Below are 17,767 nucleotides of genomic sequence, written 5' to 3'. Positions count from 1 at the left end.
AGCTTCTACAGATGTTTTCTGTCAATTGCAGACCCAACATTGGAAAGGACAAAAGTGGAAGTTAATAGGGATTCACTCATTTTTATTTATTTATTTATTTTTAATATTGGGGATTTACATTAAAACACCTCAGTTTTAATGTGAAATAAGCCTTTTGCCTTTTGTTTTTTTGTTTTTTATTTTTTTATTTCTTTTTTTTTTATGAAATAAGTCTGTTACATATATACACAGATGTTTGAAATTATGAGAGTTGTATATGTGTCCCTGATGCATCCACTTGCCCACATTTTATAGAGCATTCAAAAAATGAGTGAAAGAAATTTTTTTGAGAAAATTTTTAGTTGCAATAGTAAAGCAACTTTATACAAGTTTATATCAAATTTTTAGTTGCAATAGTAAAGCAACTTTATACAAGTTTATATCCGTTGAATGTATTAAAATACGCTTTTAGGTTTTTTAAAACCTTAGTTATTAATTTTTTTTTTATTCTTTTTTGTATTGTATTTTTTATATGCACCTTACATCAAAAACAGTCACTAGCTAAGGCTGCTAAGGGAGTTATAGTAGACCCTCCAAAGTTCCATTGCAAAAAAAAAAAAATAATAAATCTTTTTTTTTTTTCCTTTTAATTGATTTATATATTATTTTGTACTTCAAATACCATCCACTGTCTGGAGAGTTGAAAAGGATTACTGGCAGCACCAAAAAACTGGATGCCGATAGAAAAACTTTTGCCTGTGACATTTTTTATTTATAAAAGAAAATAAAACATTTTAAAATTTTTTTAAAAAAAAAAGCACAAAGAGATGGTGGTTCAGAAGCGTGCAAGACCCATCTTGTCATGCAATAACCGTAAGTGATTCTAACAGTCTCTTTGCTTTAATGGCAGAACGTTCAAAATATATTTATATATATATATATATAGTTTTTTTTTTTAAGGCTATAAAGAATATTTACTTTGAAAATGTAAAATAAAAAAAAATGATAATTAAAATTATGTGATTGTATGGAATTTAAAATATAAATGGAATTGTGAAAAAAAAATTTCAATTTTTTATTTTCCACACGAAATAAAAATAAAATTCTAATCTTTTTTCTATTTTTGTTGGAGATAAATACTTTTATTTATTTATTTATTTATTTTTAAATCTGTTGGAGATAAATTCTATCTACTTAGTTTCGTAAAAAAACTGTGATTTATATACCTCGGTTTTTTTTTTTTTTTTTTTTTTTTTTTTTTTTTTTTTTTACTTTCATACACCTTTGACTTTGAAGCTTTCAAATAATTGTAAAAAGTTATTGCACCAAAAATTGTTTCTAAACCCATCAATCAATTCAATTCGCTTTCGATTGGGTTGAAAATTGCATTGATCTGACTAAGAATATATTTTTTTTAATTTATATAAATAAAGTTTGATTAAGGATTTGTAGTAAGATCACACCAAGGCTTACATTTTTTTTTTTCCATACATTTACTTAAATTGTTTAACAATTTATGTTTTCTTTTAATTTATCCACATAACATTGTAAATTAATTTGTAGTAAAATACACGCAAGATTTTATATTTAATAAAAAAGATTAACTCATGAAAACTGACAAATCAATTGAATTATATTTTGTGTTTCACTCATAAACGGAGATTTCACCCAGACCTGGTCAAACACAAGACTTAGGTTGTGTCGGATCGCCATTTCAGATTTCTGATTTATTCCGGCACTAGTTGAATGGAATAAATCACCCAGATTTTGAATCAACAAGCAAATCATCAACAAGAAGCCCAATTAATGACCCATATCAATCCTAGACTCCCGTCTTCTATTGTTTATGGGGAATTTGGCCCAATACCCCTATAAGACTGAGCTTCATGAATTTTGCCCCCTCAATTCATTTCTTTTTTGATCTACCCCTCCAATCTTTTAAAATTCCAAAATACCCTTATGTTTTTTTTTTTTATATGTTTTTTTTCTTTCCTTTCTTCGACTTTTCCCCTCCATCTCTTTATCCATAACCAGATCTTAGGAGCCCTCTGTTTCCTTTCATGAATCGGCCGGATTGTAAGCGTGGAGACTGCGCGTTTTGAAGGAGATGGTGAAGAGGCAACTCAGAGAGAAAACTGCAGGATTTTAGAGAGCCCTAGGAGCAGAAGCAACAGGTAGGCAACAGCTCTAATTTTGATTTTCTTTTAGTGGTTTTGGGAATTTTTTTTTTTGGGGAGAAATTGTGAAAGTTGTGTTCTGATTTTTTTTTTTTTTTAATAACGGTGGTGGTAGGCATTTCTTGCTGAGAGATATGTATGATGATATGATGCTGGATGGAGTACAGCCAACTAGGGATACATTCCATTCTGTCATCAGTTAGTGGAAAGGTGCTTTCATGTTTGTTATCATGGACTTTCATTCTTTCTGGAATTTTCCGTTTGCTTGATTTTGTTTTGTTGCAGGTGGATAAGCAAAATGCTCATTTCTTTGGTGTTACGATCAACGAGCAACAAGCCGAGTGTGGTATTGTAGTAAGAGTTACTTCAAATGCACAAAGCAAATTTAAGGTATGTATATTTCATATTTTTGCATTTAAATTGTTTATATACCATGTTTGATGACTATGAACTCTCTCTCTCTCTCTCTCTCTCTCTCTCTGCATCTGCATTTTCTTTTGTGTTGCTGATGTGACATTAAATTTATAATCTAATTGCTTTATTTTCCAGTTACTTTATTTCGAGCAAGATGTGAATGGCGGTTATGGTTTGGCCCTACAGGTACCATATCTTCTTTCCTATTGTGTCTCCAATCCATTTTCCATTTTATAGTGCATATGATTTTTGCATTCTGAAAGCTGTCATGGTTGTTTAAAAAATTTGAAGCATAGATGGAGTCAACAGTGCCAATGATCATATACAATTGGTAGAAATGTTTTGTAATACTCTTGTCATGTTAAACTTTCTGCTGTTATATCCTTCAATTTCTAAGTACTATGCGTCTCTAATTTATTTTCAAAGCATAAAATTGTGGCTGTGAAATTGTGATTTTGAATATCACACATGGGTAGAACTTAAAATTAGTAACCTACCTGTGAATGTGACAATGATGCTCAACTTCTCTTTTCAAGTGAATGTCATTGCATTGTTTCAAGTGGTCAAGTGGTATTGGTGTGGCATTTCAATGTATTTCTGTTCAGTCCTCTGACCTCATTCCCAAGGGCTTTCTTACTTGCAATTTGACTACAATCCTTTAAACAATTGACTTATATAATTGTACTATGATTTTATGTAGCATGCTTCTTTTTATTTTACTTTGGTTCAGCAAATCTTTACCTTTAGTCAATAATTTTGTTTGGGATATCAGGATTCTGGTTCAGCATGAGGTATGCCAGCAAAGTCTTACCGTGTCTGCTACCTTGTAGGACTTTGTATCCAATATGTTTCGAATCTTATACATAATCTTGGAACATAGGAATTATAGAGTTGTGTTCAGCTGGATTTTCGTAGAAAAAAAGATACCAAAATGTAATAAACAAAAAAGAAAAAAAAAAAAAAAAAGGAAACTTCCATATTTGTGAAAGGATCCAATTTCTTCCATATTCAGATTTTGTTTTTAGTTTTTGTACTTGATTCTCGTGTCAATATGATGTGTAAAGATCCAATTTCATTATTAAATTATCCATATTATTTGATATGTGGAGAAGCAATAAATAAGAAGGATGATAATTTAAATGGATGGTATCAATCACTTTTACATGAATGGCTCCATGGTAGTATGTCCAAATGAGACTTGTTAGGAGGGAATTAATTGTCTGGCTTTTGTAAACTATTTAAATACATGGATACCTATGAAAGTGTAAAGTAAAAATAACAGTTTTCTCATTGACTGTCTCGAATACAGGTGATAATATTAAAACAACTTTTTTGACCATCCCTCATTTCTATCTACCCCATTAACTTCTGTCCTGCTACCACATTAAATGTATACTGTGTCTTCCTCTCTCTTTCTCTTTTGTTGGTTGGGTACCTTTCAGCCTTCTTTCTTTGCATTGACGAACATTGCAAAAAATCCCAAAATCTCTTCAGTTCAGTTCACTCTCCCTGCATCATCTGAAAATATTCATTGTGGATCCCATACACTTCAAAAGGATGTAATTAAATTGTACGTTTCTGTAGATCGGAGTTAACGATTATCTGGTATGTGGATATATATACATATATATATATATAATTTGGCTTTATGCTACTTCTTTACATAATTTTTTTTTATCATTTATAATAAATTTTTTCAATCTTAATGTTTTGAAATCATGAACTCCCAATAGTAAACATAAATGGCTTAATAAGTAAGCCAAAAAATAAATACAATATACTTCATATTAATTTTCTTAATTGATTTTACGAAAAAAATTTCCTAAAATATATTTTACGTATAGGAGATAGATAAAGTCAAAATCAAATAATGACTTAACCTTATCACAATACTAGTAGTGAGGAAAAAGTATGAATTGGTACGAACAAAGGAGGCGTTATAAACTATGAACAAAAAATTAAATATAATATTATAAAAATGAATCAAAAATGTTTTGTTTGAATTCACAGAAAGATGATATCGAGGTCAAATTTAGAGCATTAGACCTTTCAATGGATCGATTTAATTAATAAATATATATATATATATATATATTTATATATTAGCCTAAGAATAAGAATTTAATTAGTCAATATTGTATTAAAAAAATAACATTTACATGGTCAGAAAGGGAAAACATTGACCAACTACAAAACTCGTTTGTCTTCTCTATCCAGCAGCTAGTACCTTCTATCAGATTTCACAGGGTGTGTTATAAATATAAATATGTGTACATATATGGCAACATTTTTCCCTTAATCAGCATTTGTACTCATTTACATAAAATGCATTCCTATTTTATCTTTACTCATTTACTGAAAATGCATTTGTATTTGTATTTAAAATGCTATTCCAGTAGGCATTAATAACATAATTGTTTGGCTTATTTTATGTACTCATTTACTAAAAATGTATTTGTATTTTTTCATTACTTTTGCTTCAGGATTATAGTTAAACCTTCCAGCAAAGATTCTACGATTGCAGAAGTAGATACTTAGTATGTTTTGAATTGGTAAACTCTTTGTGCTCAATGTCACAAATTTCAGTTTTACTGTTCTACGATGGAACATGGAGTATATGTTCTGAAGGTACCTGGAGATACCAACGTCAAATAACGAAGATTATACGTATCAAAAGGAATTGTACGTTGGCCAAACTTGAAGATGTTGTCTACAACGCTCTCAACTTAGATTCTACACAACATCAATTAATCTTCAAGTTCATATACCATGTGTGTTTGTCATGTGAGCCGTACGTTGTGGAAAATGATGAAGACCTACAAAGTTTTATAGAAGAGTATAGTTCACACAGACCTCAAGACAGATCTCCACTTATGGTTGATGTGTTATCCAGGGTTCCAAAGAGTATTAATACTGTTGGATGTGTTGTGAATAGGATATCTACAAGTTCAGGATTTATGACTATTGCCCCACTATCTGCAGTTCCCGAGATAGCTACTTGTACCTCTGATGCCGACATGCAGTCCCCAGCGACCGAAATTCATGTGCCGGAAAGTCAACCTGGATTCTCTTAAAATCAAATGTGTGAAAACAATGTGCAATCTGCGGAACATGATCATGATAACGAGCACTTCGAAATTAATGATTTGAATGAATATTGTGGACATGATTATGATCAAGATGAACAATTTGAGGTTGAGGTCAACACTGATCGTAGTGAAGATAGGTTACGAGACATTTGTTGGACCCAACATTCGGGACTTTCAGCTGGTGATAGTCGACATGGTGAGTCTCCTTATGGTAGTACTCCAATTGATAATGTGAATGATGATGTGCTTGCCTCTCCTTGTACCGAAAACCATTTGGACATTCGACAAGATTCGACGGTAACCATGGCTGAACGTAGGGTCAACCATCGGTTCTTATCCATCAATGCCCATGAAATCATTCGAATCAACCAAATCTTTGCGAGTAAGAATGTGCTACAGAAGAAGATTAGTCTTTATGCACTAAGGAGAAATTTTGAATTCAAGGTCAAGAAGTCGGATAGAGTCCGATATGAGGTTGTATGTGCAAACGACAATTGCGTGTGGCGAATGAGTGCTACCAAACTACATGGTGATAATACAGAGGCCTTCATGATTAGGGCCTTCAAAGATGAGCATATTTGCTCTTTAAATATCATGAAAAGAGATCATCGTCAAGCAACAAGTTCAGTTATCGGAGACATCATCCAGCCAATGTTTGATGGGATTTCAAGGCAATACAAACCTCGAGATATCATGCATGACATTCGCTCTAATTACGGAGTAAACATAAGCTACAACAAAGCATGGGCCGCTAAGGAAGTTGCACTATCGGGTTTGTGGGGCACGCCAGAAGATTCATATGCAAAACCTCCTTTATGGAGTCACGTTTTGAAGAGCAAAAATCCTGGCACGTTTACTCGAATTGAAACTGATGATCAAAACAGATTTTTATATTTTTTCATGGCACTTGGAGCTAGCATTAGAGGGTTCCAGCATATGCGGAGAGTCGTAGCTGTCGATGGAACTACACTGAAGAATAGATATAGAGGTTTGTTATATATTGCATCATGTTTGGATGGGAACAATCAAATTTATCCACTTGCTTATGGAATAGGCCTTGGGGAGACGGATGCGGCTTACACCTAGTTTTTTGAGAGCTTTAAAGAAGCATTTGGGGATGATCCGAATATAGCTTTTATATCGGATAGACACAAGAGCATTGCAAAAGCAATACGTACAGTTTTCCCTAATAATCACCATGGCCACTGCACATATCATCTTGGTACAAATTTACGTGCTAAGAAGTTTAAAGGTAATGTCAACGCGATTATATCAATTTTTAATGATGCAGCTAGAGCATATATTGTTGAGGATTTTGATAAGGCCATGCAGCTTTTAGAAGGGGTTAGTATTGAAGCTGTACAATATCTCAAGGATGCAAGTCCTTTAAAATGGGCTAGATCACATTTTCCGGGCAATAGATACAACATAATGACAACTAACATTGCAGAAAGCATGAACTCTGTGCTTATTGATGCTAGGGATAAACCTGTTTTGCCATTACTAGATCACATTCGTGATGTCTTGCAAAGGTGGTGGTATGAACGTCGAACTAACGCTGCTGCAATGCAAACTCCTGTTACTAATTGGTTGGAAAAAATCATGCAGGACCGCTCAAATAATGGCAGAGGCTTATGTGTTATGCCAATGAACTTATATGAGTTTCAAGTTGTTGGCCATGGCATGTTCATTGGAGTTGTTAACTTAGAAAATAAGACGTGCTCATGCAAGGAATTTGACATTGATGGATTTCCTTGTGTCCATGCAATTGCAGCATGTAAGCATCGACATATTTCTCCATATTTCCTTTGCTCGGCGCATTACTCAGTTGACTCACTCCGTTATGCATATTCGGAAACCATATATCCACTTGGAGATAAATGTCAGTGGCATGCTCCAGATGATGTCATAAACCAGGTTGTACTTCCACCTCAAATTGGCAAACAGTCAGGAAGACCGAGAAAGAAGAGGATTCAATCTCAAGGAGAGGAGCGTCATCAATATAGATGCGGGAGGTGCAAACAGGTTGGTCACACCAGCCGATCATGCTCCACCGCCGTACCTCTTGATAGCACTAACAACCAACAGCACCACTGAAACAAACGCCCATCAATCGCATGATGCTATATTCAGACAATGAGGCCATGTTATGTGGTATGCGTGTGTATGAAATGTAGTCAGGAATGCAATTAGTTGGTCAACCACGTAACATGTGTTTTGGCATAATAGACGTTGGCTTTATGTGTTCTTTTATTGTCAAATTCATCTGTCGTATTCTTTTGATAACATATCATTCCGTCTTCAATTTTTGGTTCAGTTGTTTGTATGTTTCTTACTATTGCATGGATGATATTACTGCCCAATGGTAATGACCAATGCATCATCGGTAATTGACATTTGTACACCGTCGTACAAGACTCACAACAATTCCATCCGGCAACTTCAATCATGTGTGTTCCAACCAATAACATGCTAAATGTAGCATTATTAAAGTGTATCAAATTTTGCAACAAAACTTATAACTGTTCACGCTCGGTAATTCCCGAGTAAATCGTCGGTAACCAGCAAATTCCCTCTGGAAAATTTATCGACAGTTTCGTCGGTAATTCCCGAGGGTGTACAGTTCATTATATTTTACCAATTTTTTGGACCCCACAAGGCCCCCAAGGTGTGTTGAATGCAAAAACATGCAAAATAGGGATTCTATAATTGTACTAAGGAAAGAAAATCCCAAAATTTAATAAAAGTGTATCCAAAGTTTGCAAAAAATAAGCAAACTGTTCACCCTCGGTAATTCCCGACGCAATCATCGAGAAACTACAAATGCCCTCTGGAAAAATTACCGACAGTTTCGTCGGTAATTCCCGAGGGTGTACAGTACGTCATATTTTGCCAATTTTTTGGACCCCACAAGGCCCCTAAGGTGTGTTGAATGAAAAAACATGCAAAAAAGGGATTCTATAATTGTACTAAGGAGAGAAAATCCCAAAATTTAATAAAAGTGTATCAAAATTTGCAAAAAATAAGCTAACTGTTCACCCTCGGTAATTCCCGACGCAATCGTCGGGAAACTACAAATGCCCTCTGGAAAAATTACCGACAGTTTCGTCGGTACTTCCCGAGGGTGTACAGTACGTCATATTTTACCAATCTTTTGGACCCCACAAGGCCCCTAAGGTGTGTTGAATGAAAAAACATGCAAAAAAGGGATTCTATAATTGTACTAAGGAGAGAAAATCCCAAAATTTAATAAAAGTGTATCAAAGTTTGCAAAAAATAAGCTAACTGTTCACCCTCGGTAATTCCCGACGAAATCGTCGGGAAACTACAAATGCCCTCTGGAAAAATTACCGACGATTTCGTCGGTAATTCCCGAGGATGAACAGTGCATGATATTTCGTCGGTAATAACATCTGGAAAATTTGATGTACTGTACACCCTCGGTAATTACCGACGAAACCATCGGTAATTTTCCAGAAGGTTTTTTTGGGAGTACTGACGATTTCCTCGGGAATTATCGAGGGTGAACAGTTGTCAGTTTTTTTGCAAAATTTGATATGTTTTTATGAAATTTTAGGAGTTCCTTTCCTTAGTACATTTATAGAATCCCTGTTTTGCATGTGTTTCCATTCAACACACCTTAGGGGCCTTGTGCGGTAAAAAAAATTGGCAAAATAATACGTACTGTACTCCCTCGGGAATTACTGACGAAACTGTCGGTAATTCTTCCAGAGGACATTTGTAGTTTCCCAACGATTTCGTCGGGAATTACCGAGGGTGAACAGTTAGCTTATTTTTTGCAAACTTTGATACACTTTTATTAAATTTTGGGATTTTCTCTCCTTAGTACAATTATAGAATCCCTGTTTTGCATGTTTTTTCATTCAACGCACCTTAGGGGCCTTGTGGGGTAAAACAAATTGGCAAAATAATACGTACTGTACACCCTCGGGAATTACCGACGAAACTATCGGTAATTTTTCCAGAGGGTATTTGTAGTTTACCGACGATTTCCTCGGGAATTACCGAGGGTGAACAGTCATCAATTTTTTTGCAAAATTGGATACACTTTAATGAAATTTTGGGATTTCCTCTCCTTAGTACAATTATAGAATCCCTGTTTTGCATGTGTTTTCATTCAACACACCTTAGGGGTCTTGTGGGGTAAAAAAAATTGGCAAAATAATACGTACTGCACACCCTCGGGAATTACCGACGAAACTGTCGGTAATTCTTCCAGAGGACATTTGTAGTTTCTCGACAATTTCGTTGGGAATTACCGAGGGTGAACAATTAGCTTATTTTTTCCAAACTTTGATACACTTTTATTAAATTTTGGGATTTTCTCTCCTTAGTACAATTATCGAATCCCTGTTTTGCATGTTTTTTCATTCAACACACCTTAGGGGCCTTGTGGGGTAAAAAAAATTGACAAAATAATACGTACTGTACACCCTCGGGAATTACCGACGAAACTGTCGGTAATTTTTCCAGCCGGCATTTGTAGTTTCCCGACGATTTTGTCGGGAATTACCGAGGGTGAACAGTTTACTTATTTTTTTCAAACTTTGGATACACTTTTATTAAATTTTGGGATTTTCTTTCCTTAGTACAATTATAGAATCCCTATTTTGCATGTTTTTGCATTCAACACACCTTAGGGGCCTTGTGGGGTCCAAAAAATTGGTAAAATATAATGAACTGTACACCCTCGGGAATTACCGACGAAACTGTCGGTAATTTTTCCAGAGGGTATTTGTAGTTTACCGACGATTTCGTCGGGAATTACCGAGGGTGAACAGTCATCAATTTTTTTGCAAAATTGGATACACTTTTATTAAATTTTGGGATTTTCTCTCCGTAGTACAATTATAGAATCCCTGTTTTGCATGTTTTTTCATTCAACACACCTTAGGGGCCTCGTGGGGTCCAAAAAATTGGCAAAATATGACGTACTGTACACCCTCGGGAATTACCGACGAAACTGTCGGTAATTTTTCCAGAGGGCATTTGTAGTTTCCCGACGATTGTGTCGGGAATTACCGAGGGTGAACAGTTTGCTTATTTTTTGCAAACTTTGATACACTTTTATTAAAGTTTGGGATTTTCTCTCCTTAGTACAATTATAGAATCCCTGTTTTGCATGTTTTTTCATTCAACACACCTTAGGGGCCTTGTGGGGTCCAAAAAATTGGTAAAATATGACATACTGTACACCCTCGGGAAGTATCGACGAAACTGTCGGTAATTATTCCAAAAGGAATTTAGTGGTTACCGACAATTTCCTCGGGAATTACCGAGGGTGAACAGTGATCAATTGTTTTGCAAAATTTGATATACTTTTATGAAATTTTGGGCTTTTCTCTCCTTAGTACAATTTTAGAATCCCTGTTTTGCATGTTTTTGGTTTAACACTCGTTATAGGACTTGTGGGGCCCAAAAAATATGTAAAATGTGATGGACTGTACACCCTCGGGAATTACCGACGAAACAATCGGTAATTTTCCGAGGGAATTTGGCGGTTACCGACGTTTTCCTCGGGAATTACGGAGGGTGAACAGACATCCCATTTTTTGGCAAAATTTGATACACATTTATTAAATTTTGGGATATTCTCCACTTATTATAATTTAAGAATCCCTATTTGCCATGTTTTTGCATTCAACACACATTATGGAACTTGTGGGGCCCAACAAATTGGTAAAACTTGATGGACTGTACACATTCGGAAATTACCGACGAAACCGTTGGTAATTTTTCCAGGGTTTATTTGTTGGTTACGAAAAAGCGTTTCTGTAATTACCGATGGTGAATTGGGAATTATCGATGCACCATCGATAATCATCTTTCCTTTAATTTTTACCACAACCGAGGGTTTTTTTTATCTTTTATCTTTTTTCTTTTTTTTTCAACGGTTGTCATTAGTAAAGATAGGTTCAGCATATTAAGATAACATTAGTATAACATTAGTATAGACCGTCATAACATTAAACATACGATCTACATTGAAAGTTTATTAAAGTACAAATCAACAGCATATTTTTTTCTAAAAAACATAATGTCTTGCGGACCAAATGAAGGGTTCTCCTCACTACTCATGTATTCAATAAATTTCAGAGCGTAGACGCCACAATCACCCCTGCAGAATAGCATTAATGATTAGCATTAATGAAAACCAACTACGTGTATTTTTACACGTAACCACAATAAAAAACAGCAGCAATACAAGTTGTTTGAAATGACAACACATTCATACCCATTATCTTGGCGGGGTGCATCTTTGATCATGGTCATCGTGAATGGATCTAAAGTGGGAGACACGTCCGGATTCTTCCCATAATATCCCCCATCCCTCAATAGGTAATGCAGCATATACGTAAGGCATTCCGCATTCTTCAACTCTCTATTCTGGACATATTTATTTCCCATATTTGGATCGTATAAATCAATATGCTGGGCCTTCAAGTCCACACATGCTGCCAACCAATGCGCGCCTCCATTGTTGACAGGGATGTACACCTGCAAATTAGAACATAACCTCATTATCCACAAAATGGGAAACTTAGTGAGAATTTTTTTCAATATATGTATGGACTTACATAATCACATATCTGCCACGACACGCTAGGTTTGGGTGACCTCCCACGCACATAGTTACAAAGGGTCGCATCACATGAATATGTGCTACGAGATGCCCTCCATATGGGATAACGCCCTTTGATGGATGACTGCCAAATAATGAAATATATACAATATAAAATATCATCAATATAACATTAAGCAACGCAGTAACATCCCATCATCTTACCCAAAATAACACGTCTAATATGGCACAGGTGTTGGTGAACATCTTCTCATTATCAAACCACCTTTTTCGTATGAAATACAAAATAGTGTCAATGTGCTGCAAAACCACATTAAAGGAAATAAGTAACAAGTGCGAGGTGATAAATAAAACATCATTCCAAACATAGGACCACGATGATTTTACATGAACATAAAACATATAACTTACATCGGAATTCAACCATCCTTCATCGGTCAGTAGCTCAGCAAAAAATTCCTTTCCCACCGTCATATAAGATGTACACACGGTTGCTTCCTTCGGTGCCACCCTATACCACTCATCGAACGCCCTCTCCTTTGATGCATCAATAGGTCGAGTAAGATTAAATTTGACCTTCTTTTTACACGGGTCGGTGTAAGGAGAGATGACGTGATGTGACTGGTGGTAAACTCGACCGAATCAGCTTGTATCACCAACGTTATGCTTCCGATCTTCCACCACAATCTCAGTTGATTGGTCATGATGTGGACTGTCAGCTGAAGCACCGATATCCCACCTGAAATGCAAAGGCCGATATGGCACCAAAGCCCAGGAATCCTCCACATAGGGTCCTCCAGGTACGATAGGCTCAAACGGTGTAGTACAATCATCATCCTCCTTCCTACCATTGGAACCGTCTATGGGTGCAGCAAATTCTTCAGCTTGCTCTCCAACAGACGGTGCCACAGGGGATGATGGTCTAACCGAAGATGACGGTGAATGGCTATGCATATGATGCTCGGCCTGCAAAACACAATGATTATTTTTGCAGTTCCCAAACTCTAACAACAAATAATTGCTGAATTACAATATGTAATTTAATAATGCTGAAGCACTAAAGTGAAGTATACTAAGTTGTCTAAATGATACCTGATGCTTTTGTTAGTCAATAACAGAACTAAGCATCTTCCTTAACGCTGCCATCTCTTTATTAAATTCATCAACTTTTGCCTCCAAGCAAGCAAGCTAATCAATATCAATATCCAAAACATAAGTCAACATATATTAGTACAACATATGAAATACAAATTTGCTTGCAAGTAACAATTGCATACCCTGAAATTAGCATCTGGAGGGCCACTAGAATGCTCCTCAGCTTTGGACGCATCTTTAGGGCTAACATCTTTAGCGCCAACATCTTTAGCGCCAACTATTGGTGCTACAATTGGAGGTGACGTGTAGCGAACTTGATGTTTGTCAACTGCTATTGTTCGCCAGTAATCCATAGTCTTCTCCTCATCGGTAGCATCTAACCCCCAGTGCACAACATACTACATGCAATGAAGAAAGGAAAAAAAAGTAAATTTGGAAACTGACTATGGTAATGTAACTTGAATGTAGTCGTAGCATGTAGTCTAAACAAAATTTGCCTTACATTGCTATTGGAGGAGAACCAATTATGGACAGCAAAATGGTTCGGTTGCCTTGGAGTATGCCATCCAAGGATCCTCGGACAACGGGTTTCCAACCGGTCGGCAAATTGGTTACCAAAATCAGGGATTGCTTCAAACCCCCACACCTACAAAATACAAATTATAGGTTATTAAATATAAATTTTAAGTAAACGCTACATGTATTAAATATATTACCGTACCTGAAACACCAATGGAAAACCTTTTAGGTCATAATACTGTGATATATTCTTTACTGCACGTCCTCGTCCTCGTTGCTGGAATGCATTGTGGAATGAGTTGATCGTCTCCTTGTAGCTTAGAATGCCCCAAGGGTAGGAATTAAATACGTCGAGATCAGCAACCAAATCAATGAATTTTTTTTTTATTTGAACCTTCGGATCCATTCCGAGTACACCATGAACTAAGAAATATAGTAACGCAATTCTAACAGCATCCCAATCATCCACAAAAAGTGTATCCTTGAATAGTCGTTCCAGTTCAGGCGGTTTCAAGTCACTCCTGTCATCTAGCAACCTCGTGCGCAACTCATTTCCTTTGGAAATTTGCATATCATACATCGAAGGGTACCTACAAAACTTTAACCCACTAATGAGTGCGAATTCCCACTTCGTAAACCGTACTGAAGATCCGCCGAAGTTAAACTCCAGTACTTCTGGATTGTTGGACACAACTTGTCTGCAAAGCAGGTGATGCACTAACTGACCAGAGAACCGGAGGTTCTTCATGTCATGTAAGTGTCCAAAACATGTTTGTCTATACTTTTTGAGCTGCTCACTTGTGAGGACACTTGTAATTACTTTGTTCGCCCCTATTGGATTCCCGAATGAATGTGCCCTACCTTTATTTATATCGGCATCCTGCAACATCCGTTCCTTTGGAGCATCGATGGGCTGCAATATGAATTACATAAATGGAACTGACATCAACGATTTAATCATACTCTATTTTTCCACCCTAACTTGATAATAATAATTTCGAACTAAATCTTAAGACATATGGGTTCACATTTTTGGACAAGTGGTAATTACCGATGAAACCATCGGTAATCAACCTACAATGAACTAAAAAAAAAGCCCGATGGCCTATCGGCAATTACCGATGGCCATCGGGTGAAGTTTTTCTTCAGTTTTCACATTCATGAATAAATACTGTCACATGTCTTATCATTTACCGCACAAAACAACATAAATGAATATAAAACTTACCATATCAGATGGGGGAGAAGAAAGTGGAACGTGCCCTCGAAGTTTGGTGCTTTCCGTCTCAGATTTGGATTTCTGCCTAGTAGTACGTTGACGCTTAGAGTCGGGTGCTGCTGCTGTGCTACCACCGCGTCTCTTACTTTCCACCTTCTTAACTCCCTTCTTCGGTTGACGTCGCAAGTTCCTCTTTGGTGCCATTATAAAGTACAACCTACAAATGTACATTGACAACATTAATAAACTTTTATCTACCTTTAACAACATGGTCAACTATGTATACATACATGTATAAATATCCGCAATCCTCAATTTCATACGCTCTCTTCCTAAGGATATTGTGCATGTCATAACATTTACTGAACATTTAATGTATAGCAGTGTGCATGCCATCTAAATCTTTCTATCTTCTTCTTCTTTAATTTTTTATTTTTTTCTTTTTTGGGGATAAAGTGTTTGCGTGTTTGCTTCTAGCTAACCATGTACCTAAAATTTTATGCATCGATCTTCTCTCTCTCTTTCTCTCTCTCTCTCTCTCTCTATATATATATATATATATATCTATACCTTTAGAAAGTACTAACTCTGGAATTCTCAACTTCAATTCTAATTAATCATAAAGTATTTTTCTCTTTTCTCCTGGTCAAGGGCCACCACTAGGAAATCCAAATCCGGGTTGGGGCGCACCAACAGGGAACCAAGGGAAATGGGGAAGCGAACGGAATCATAATGCAGATAGATACTCAAATCAGAGGAATAGAGGATCTCACGGTGGGGATTCTGGTTATGGTGGGGGTAATAAACCTTGGAACAGGCAATCATCGTTTGGTAATGGAGGGGGAGGGGGAGGGGGAGGTTCTTCAAGGCCTCCGTTTAAGGGACAGAGAGTTTGCAAGTATCATGAGAGTGGTCATTGCAAGAAGGGTGCTTCTTGTGATTATATGCACACTTGAGAGGTTTTAGTTTTAACATATCCATAGCAATAGCATCAGCCAGCAGAGGAAGAGCACTTTGATACTGTACAGTTTATTCCCCATTGGAGAGTTTTGACATGTATAAGCATTTTTTCTTTTCTATTTATTTGTAGAACAAAATGCAGTCTTCTAGTAGTCGGTGACCTCACTTCTTTTTGCTCTCTCTCTCTCTCTCTCTCTCTCTCTCCCCCCTCCCTCTCTCTTTCTCTCTCTCTCTCTCTCTCTCTCTCTCTCTGATATATATATATTATGGTAATTTAAGGGTTTCAGCATGTGTTGGAATTTGTGTAAAGGATGGGTATGTTGATGTTGCTGCTTGTAAGGGTCCTTTTGGTCTTAGTCAACAACCGTTAAAACAGATTACCTTTATCTAGACAGGATTCTTTTATGCTTTTTGGATCAAATAAACGGGATCCTAGTTTTCATACATATTTGTGACACAAAATTCATAATATATTTCATTATTTTGTATATGAATACAAGGAAAAAAATCTAATAGGGAATTCTTGACGGTATTACATTCCTTTATGAATTACTATTAATTTCTCTCTCTCTCTCTCTCTCTCTCTCTTTCTCTCATTCTTTCCCAAAAAATACCCAAAAAAAATAATCATAAAGTATTTCTCTCATTTTTTCTCTAATTAATTTCTCTCTCTCTCTCTCTCTCTCTCTCTCTCTCTCTCTCTCTCTCTCTCTCTTTCTCTCTTTCTCTTATCTTCAATTCTATATATATATCTATACCCAAAAAAAAACATTTTTTTATAAAAATTTAAAAAAAAAAAATTAAAAAACGACGTGTCGTCTGGGTGTTGTTCATCCCAGACGACATGTCGTTCAATCCATCTTCAACCCTTGTCTGGGTCGACCCGAACCTGCCTAAACCAGTACCGACCCGATTCTTGACCCGGTTATTTCTTCCACCTCCGGCCACCGATCAAGGCCAAACCGGTCCCATTTTTTTCCTCTCTTCATTTCCTACTAATGCCCAATATCAATCTATCCTAAATCTTCAAAAAATAAACCCGTCTAAACCAGTACCGACCCGATTCTTCACCCGGTTATTTCTTCCACCTCCGGCCACCGATCAAGGCCAAACCGGTCCCATTTTTTTCCTCTCTTCATTTCCTACTAATGCCCAATATCAATCTATCCTAAATCTTCAAAAAATATAAACACAAAAAATATAAATAAAAACCCACACTCCACGGCAACGAAAAAAATAAACATAAAGCCAAATCCACACAAAAACAACCCACACCGGTCCCACGGCAACAAATAAACAAAAAAATTCAACCAATTACCTTATTCCCTGTGCTGAGATGAGATCCTAATGTTTGGCTTTTCCACGACAGCTTCGGTTTGGTTGTTTGTATTTGTGTGTTCGTGTAAAGCCGTTTGTTTGCTTTTTTTGTATTTTTGTATTTGTATGAAAGTGTAAAGACGTTTAGAAAAGGAAAAGTTGATTTTTGTTTGGTTTTAAAAATAAGAGGATATGTAAATAATTGTGTTTTGTTTGAAGGTTATAAGGGATATTAAGGGGTAGATCAAAAAAGAAATGAATTGAGGGGGCAAAATTCATGAAGCTCGGTCCTATAGGGGTATTGGGCCAAATTCCCCATTGTTTCTTTGTCACTTGCTTGAAAATCATGAAGAGGAAAGTAGACTAAGTGGAAGGAGAGTGGCTGTCAATATTG

General features: G+C 36.1%; 2 protein-coding genes across 3 annotated transcripts; one reads left to right on the top strand and one right to left on the bottom strand.

The window, feature by feature from the left end:
* The first annotated feature begins 2,142 nt into the window (after positions 1-2,142).
* On the top strand, positions 2,143-3,304 carry LOC132800359 (chaperone protein dnaJ 15-like). Of its 2 annotated transcripts, XM_060813853.1 has the most exons (3): positions 2,143-2,366; positions 2,442-2,546; positions 2,706-3,304. In XM_060813853.1, exons 1-3 carry the CDS (start codon positions 2,313-2,315, stop codon positions 2,805-2,807), a joined length of 261 nt encoding a protein of 86 aa, XP_060669836.1. In that variant the 5' UTR covers positions 2,143-2,312; the 3' UTR covers positions 2,808-3,304. The 2 variants fall into 2 exon arrangements, with proteins under 2 accessions (XP_060669836.1, XP_060669835.1); XM_060813852.1 differs by having other exon boundaries at positions 2,143-2,546.
* Positions 3,305-11,643: 8,339 nt separating this feature from the next.
* On the bottom strand, positions 11,644-12,107 carry LOC132803406 (putative ubiquitin-like-specific protease 1B). The gene is made up of 2 exons (XM_060816329.1): positions 11,916-12,107; positions 11,644-11,798 (listed from the first exon to the last, which is right to left on the bottom strand). The coding sequence occupies exons 1-2, from the start codon at positions 12,086-12,088 to the stop codon at positions 11,660-11,662; spliced, it is 312 nt and encodes a 103-aa protein (XP_060672312.1). The 5' UTR covers positions 12,089-12,107; the 3' UTR covers positions 11,644-11,659.
* Between the last annotated feature and the right edge of the window lie 5,660 nt (positions 12,108-17,767).

Source organism: Ziziphus jujuba, chromosome 1, assembly GCF_031755915.1.
Source record: "Ziziphus jujuba cultivar Dongzao chromosome 1, ASM3175591v1".
NCBI lineage: Eukaryota > Viridiplantae > Streptophyta > Magnoliopsida > Rosales > Rhamnaceae > Ziziphus > Ziziphus jujuba.
The sequence above is the reverse complement of the archived record's forward strand: the minus strand, read 5'-3'. Positions and strand labels throughout refer to the sequence as shown.